This window comes from Apis dorsata, unplaced genomic scaffold (assembly GCF_000469605.1).
Source record: "Apis dorsata unplaced genomic scaffold, Apis dorsata 1.3 scaffold_1095, whole genome shotgun sequence".
In the NCBI taxonomy this organism is placed as follows: Eukaryota; Metazoa; Arthropoda; class Insecta; order Hymenoptera; family Apidae; genus Apis; species Apis dorsata.
In genome coordinates, this window is record NW_006264193.1 from 23891 (window position 1) to 31258 (window position 7368).

General features: G+C 18.3%; 1 protein-coding gene across 1 annotated transcript in view; it reads right to left on the bottom strand.

The window, feature by feature from the left end:
- Positions 1–7368, bottom strand: part of LOC102673227 (E3 ubiquitin-protein ligase AMFR-like) — a 21059-nt gene that overhangs the window by 6278 nt on the left and 7413 nt on the right. Inside the window, exon 2 of the mRNA XM_031514667.1 lies at positions 2967–3327. Within this exon, the coding sequence (XP_031370527.1) occupies positions 2967–3327 (361 nt within the window). The remainder of the gene's footprint in view (positions 1–2966; positions 3328–7368) is intronic.

Below are 7368 nucleotides of genomic sequence, written 5' to 3' on the forward strand. Positions count from 1 at the left end.
TTTAAATTTTAATAATTAAAAATTAAATTTAAATAATTTAAATTTTATAATAATAAACTAACGAAACTATTTGATATAATATCAAATTATAAAAAATATTTGAATTTTTACAGAATAAAAAATATGAATTTTCTATACAAAAAATTCGTGAATATAATATGTTATAAAAACTTTTTTAAAAAATAGATATTATATAATTATTATAATTGCATTAATTATTGTAAGTATTATGTAATTATGTATAATATTATGTAATTATTGTAAACAACTAGTAAATAATTTGCGTGCAATTTAGCAACAGATTCATAGTAAAAGTTGATAGAATCTATATAAAATTATAACTATATATTTCTACATTTCAATTTTGTAGATAAGTCTCGCTATCATAAGCTATTGGAAGCAAAAACGAAAAAGAGTTTCTATAGCAAATTTTATTGCTAAAAAGGCAATTGAGTAGATTTTGTAATTTCAACTATTTAAATTTTAAATGAAAACGTATAATTAGATTCTTTTGACGATAAATAATATTTAGATTTTGATAGTAAATAATTAGCTAGACATATTATTTATATATAACATTATTCTAATAAATTACATTTAATACACAAATTATATTCATATTTTTCTATATGTGTATATATTTATTTTAAACAGGATATTAATAAATGAGAAATGAAATAAATTACTCAAAAAATATAAACGTTAAATATATTCTTTTCTAAGAATTGTTAATTCATAATAATACATAACGATAAGTTCAGATTTTTTAATAAATTTTAAAACTATTATATAGATTACTTATAGTGATTTAAATTTATTTTTATTTGTATCAATACATTTAAAAATTTTCATTTTAATCAATGTAAAACATTCAAAAAGTGATCTTTTAAATAATTTTTTTTTAAATAATAAATAGATTTACATTTTAATTATGTTGATATTTTTATAATCATCATTAAATTTTATTTATTTAAAGCTAATCTGATTTTGTTCATTAAATACTTAATTAATCTAAAAGATAAGAATTGTATTGTTTAATATAATTGTTTAATATTAGACTTTTATTTTATAAATCCATAATTTGATTATAAAATGCTAAAAATATTAACAAGTTTCTTGCCTTAACTTGTCTTGCGTAAAAAAAATGAAAATAAACTTGAAGAATGAAACTACTTTCATTTTATTACATAATTTTGATTATAGAGTATTAACGAATATAGATACTTTAAAATATAATTTAAAATATAATAAGCAAAAATTTCATTTTAAATTTTTCAAAATTTTTCAAATAATTATGAAATTTCTAAAATAAATTAATCATAATTTATAATTCTTATAGTTAATGTGCATTAAAGTATGAAAATAGTTATATTTATTTTTGAAATTTAACTTTATTTTTTACTTTAACTTCATAGATTTTTCAATTCATATTATGTTTCTTTTCTAATAATAGATATAATCAATAAAAAGAATTGTTTAATAATTTTAGTATGTGAATTTGAAATATTTCTAAAATATAAGAAACAAAAATATAAAAACAAATATAAAAACAATAAAAACAATAAAAAAACAAGTATAAATTGATCGAAAATTTTAGTATAAAAACAAAGAATTTGATTCTGTTATGTAATGAATTCGAGTTAATCCCGTTAGTATAATCAAATAGATATAACCAGGTTATGCCTCTCTCAGTACATGAGATTTAATTTTTTAAATATTGTGTATTCGTCATTTTTTGATATTCTAAAGTATTCGATAATATAATAATAAAATTACATTTTAGATTTATTAATAATATAAAAAATTATTTAATTCGAAATATTATTAATTTTGAAAATTAATTTCTTTATAAGATATAAATCAATTTCTTTATTACAAACTTTATTTTATTATTATATATTGTGTTGCAATATTTTTTAAATATATTATTATTGTTGTTATTGTTGTTGTTGTTATTGTTATTATTGTTCATATTTCATTTTTTATGCCATCATTCATGTTAAATATTTACATATTATTATATATTTTATATGTATATATAATACAAATCTTTATTATAAAATTTATCTAATATTCTTCAGTGATATATATTTTATATACAGGATATTAATAATTCAACAAGAAAATTGATTTTAAAGTTTAAAATAAATAAAAGTTGATATACAAAAATATCGGTTGAGATTTAATGAATTATAAGTAATTAAAATTTACGTTAAATGAAACGAGAAAAAAACAGAGCGAGATATGATAGATAGAGACAGATCTATTTCACTCTTCTTACCGCGTTTTACAGAAATTTCAATTGCTTATAATTGGACAAATAAATTTCAATTTTTGTGTTTATTTTAAACTTATTTTAGAATCGATTCTTTGAATATGAATATATCTCATGAATATATTAACATCCTGTCTAGGTACTTTTTATAAAAATTCATATATGTAAAAGATTCAAAAATAAGAAATTTTTTAAAATAATTAAAAATTTTTTCAAATAAATTATTATGTTTAAAATATTGAAAAACAACAGGATAAAACTATTTGCATAATTTAAAAATTTAAAAATTATTCTACATGCATTGATTCAAAGATCTTAGTTAATCATTTACTCGAATCGATCAAACATATAACTTTACATGTTGCAAAGTAGTTGGAATAAGTAACTAATATTGATTCATTACGGAAATAAAAGAAGAATGTAAACGAAACTGCATAATTTAACATGTGTTAAGAAACGAAATAATGCGGATTTGTTTAGAAATATCACAAAATGTAATGTAATTTTTGAAGAATGTATCAATTTAATTAATCATCTGTTTCAATTTCATTATTAATAACTAATTATATTAAATTATTTCATTATACTATATTACATTAGGTATTAAAAAACTGAAATAAATTCATATGAAATATAATTCGAATTGTAGATAGAAGTCAGTTTAACATGTCGTACAATAAAAGTTACTTACGTATTCGAATCGATCTTTGCAAAGTTGACTGAGGAGACTTAGGAAGCCAAGCGCGGTGAACCAAGCCCACCATAAAACCACCTCATCCATATACTGCACATTTAGTACACCAAATACGAAGATGAATTTGTAGAAAACAAAATTCCAGAATTTATCCTTCAGATGCTGTCTCTCGGATGCTCGAAGTTCGCCGAAAACAAGCTTTTGAATCGTTTTACCGAGTAAAACCAATATGCAGTATGCCATATTAATCAAGGTCTGTTGAAAATAGAAATTATTTATAATATAATATTTTATATTTTTAAAATAGAGTAAATCTAGTATAAATAAACTTTGTGGAGATGGATCGATTGCATAACTTCTGAAATAGCCGTTTGATGTTACAATTATTAACTTACTTTAATTCTATTAGTTATGTTTTAAATATTAAGAAATTTATTTAATTAAATTATGCTCATGTAACATGTAGTATATTATTTTTTCAATTTCAGTTAAGTGGGAAAATTTCTTATATACAATTTATCTTCATGAAATGTATATTTGTATCGATTTAATAATAAAGCATTCTTAAAATGATTCTTACTCTAAAATTTCTTGAATATCTATTGCAAATATTTTATGTATCTTACATAACTAATTTTAAATATACTAATTAATTAAAAATGGCATGATTAGACTAAATGAGAAAAAGTTAATTGGGTTACTATTTTTTAATAAAAAATATGTGAGAAATTAATCTATAAAAAAAAAATATTGTTATATATATGGATAACGGATGTTGAAATGATAATGACTGTCGAATGAAAAAATTACAATACAATAAAAAAAATACATAATATCATGATTATTTTAACTGTTAAGCTAAATAAAATATTAAAATATAAAATAATAGGAAGATAAATTTATTTTATCTCTTAAATAAACTTAATTTAATTTATTTATCATATTTTTTAAAATTATTCTAATTGCAATAATATCTATATTTTAAAAAAATTATAAAAATTCTAATACCATGTCATATTCATGTCATATTTCATATTCAATTTTCGAATGTCTTACGTTGTCTATTTTGAATATCTTTACGTTGTTCTTAAAACTTAAGTTTCAGATATTTTAAAATCAATTTAAATTTATTACATTTTATGATGAAAATAGAAAATACCGTTTTTCTTTAAAGCTATATCGCTTTATTTAATGCAAATTTAAAATCTTTAATTTTAATTAATTTAATAAATAAATCTCAATATTTTTATATATAAATTTTTGTGTTTGTTTTGATTTTTAAAATTGATTTTTCAAAAATATTCCACGAATAAAAATATTAACACCTTAATTATAATGCATGGTATGTATTAGTGTTATGTATTTCCATATTCATTAATAAAATAAGAATAACAATAAGCTATAAATAGGACGTAGGGAACAAAGTCTCATCTTCTGAAATAGAATTTCATTTTTTCTTTTTTGAATCGTGTTGCTATTTCTTTATTTTTTTTCGGTATTTTTATAATTTGGAGAAATCAAAATGAAAATATGTAACATGACAATAAAAAAAAAAAATAAAAAATTTGTGAAAAAGATAAAAAAAAACAGAGATGAAGAAGTATATAAAAAATATTTTTTAATTTTGTAAATAAATCTTAAATATTTTTATACTTCCTAAATGTTTATAATTTTAAAAATAATAAAATCTTATATTAGATTCCTAAAACATTCTTAAAAATATTAAAAATATTACTTTCAGACATTTGGAACATGTGTAAAGAATATCGATACAGCATGTTTTCAGGATGTTCTATTTTATAAATGGAACACATTTTTCTTAAATATATAATTTTAAGTAGAAGAATTATTCATAATTATTAAAATTTAAATAATTTTAACTTGTAAACTTGTAACTTGTAAACAATTTCATATCTTTAAAATAATATATACAAATATATACAAAAAAATAATAAAATAATAAACATATATAAATAAAAACAATAAAAGAATTAAAAATAATATTAATTATTATATACTTAATTGTTGTTGGCAAAGAATAATGATAAAGTTAAAAATGCATTTGAATAAAATAACAAAAAACTGAGAATAATGAAAAATTTGGAATTAACAATAACGAAATATCTGCGTTTGAAAATAGAGAGAAAAAGAAAAAAGAATAATAAATAAAGAAAAATAAATAAAAATAAGATTAAAAAATATCAAAAAATAATGATATATAATTAAATAATATATAATATTATAATAATGCTAAATAGATAACAAAAATTATACAGATAAGTTTGAATCACTATAAATCACTTTTGATCTAGATTATGATCCATATTTCGAGGATATTAAAGAAGAAGATTAAAACAAATAGTATTTCTTTATATCCATTCGAAATTATTACATTATTTTCTTTACAGCTTTTTTTTGACGTTTTATAATAAACACTTGCATTCTATTACATTGATTTAAATTCACACAAATAGTTTTGTCAGAAATTCTAAATTTTCAATATGATATCACATTTGGGAATTATAATACATATTATTACTATACAATCTACTGGCACATGTATGTAAGATATGATTTCATGTGATATTAAATTATGACTTTTGTAATCATGATATTAAATGTCATGACTTTTGCATTATCATAGCATTGAATTTGGTATTGCAACATACAATGTCATGCTGTTATGCAGTGTCACGACAATGAAAATCATGACATTTAGTGAAAACCATACTTAATACATGCCAGTAGATAATATAGGTAATGCAATCGCATCATGTTATTCTCTTTCCAGTTAGTTTTTTTTCCTTCTCTATTATTCTCAAATGAGAATGCAACTTCATGTACTGAAAATCGACTCTCGGTAAGCAACACTCACTTTACTATAATCGAATTTTTACATGAAAACCACATATGTATTTTTAAAATTACAAACAGGAACGGAAAAAAAAAAAATAAATAATCTTTTTTATTCGGAATATAAAATACCAATCATATAGATACAAAAATTGTGTTTTCAAAGATTTTGATTATAATACTAGTTATCAGTTATTAGTAGTATCTACTTTTGAGAATGTTTTGACTAAAGTCAAAATTATAAAATATTATAAATTTATTAGAAAAATGATTTTAGATGATGAATTATAATACTAATTATCAGTATATATCTATTTTTGAGAATATTTTGATTAAAATCGAAATTATAAAACATTTTAAGAAATAAAAAAAGAATAGATATGGCTAAATATATTTTAAAATATATGTATTAAATAAGAAAATTACAAAAATTTAGTAGCAATTAGAGACAATTTTTATAATTTTTTGGATTAATATGTAAATATATTTACAATATGTAAAATGAATATAATAAAAAGAATTTGTATAAATATGTTGAATATCAAAATTGCTTCATCTAAACAATTGTTTAAAAAATTGTTTAAAAATACTTATTTTAAATATTATATATAAAAATAAAATTTAATTTAATGTTTTTTATGTATAAATAAATAATAAATTTGTTTATATAAATTTTAATAATTAACTTAATGAAATTTAATATAAAAACATTTTAGTTACCTATCTGGGTGAAAGATATAAAAGATAGAAATTCAAAATATTTAAAGATTCTGGTTAATAGATAAAAAAAAGATGGAATAAAATTGTTAAAACAATTTTAAAAATAAAAATAATATCTAAATAATGATAAAAGATTAAATATATCGGGAAATGACATTTTTATCTTTTTTTTATAATAAAAAGAAAAAAATATTTTGAAAAATACATTATTAATATTATTCTAAAAATAATATAATATAATTACATTAAGATTTTTATATGAGAATAAGTGAGAGAACATTTTCCTTTATTTTTAAGGTATGTGTTGTTGAATAATTTGTTTTCTTCAAGAATTTATTAGAAAATCAGTCAATCAAAGAAGTAAATCAGTTCAATCAAAGTTATTTTGTTTTATTTTAGTAATTGGAAAATCCCAGTTACACTATATAGAAAGAATATACAGAAAGTATATCCTTTGATAATTATAATTTTTTTATTATAATTATTATATTTAATTAAGTTATGAATTATTAATATTTAGATTTGTTAACATTAAATGGCCTGATACATAAATATATATAGTATCTAATAATTGATACTAATAATTAATACTATTTGAAGAAAAATTGTTAACAAAGTTAAAAGTTTTTATAAATTTATATTATATTTATTATTTTCCATAAAATACCAAGTAAATATAGAATTTGTTAAAGTCCTTAACATATATAAATATGTATTTAATTTAGAACTTTATTCATTTTATATATTATGCATATATATTATATTATATTATAATATATATTATATATTTTATATTAAATTATATTTTTCTAGTTTTTATAATGTA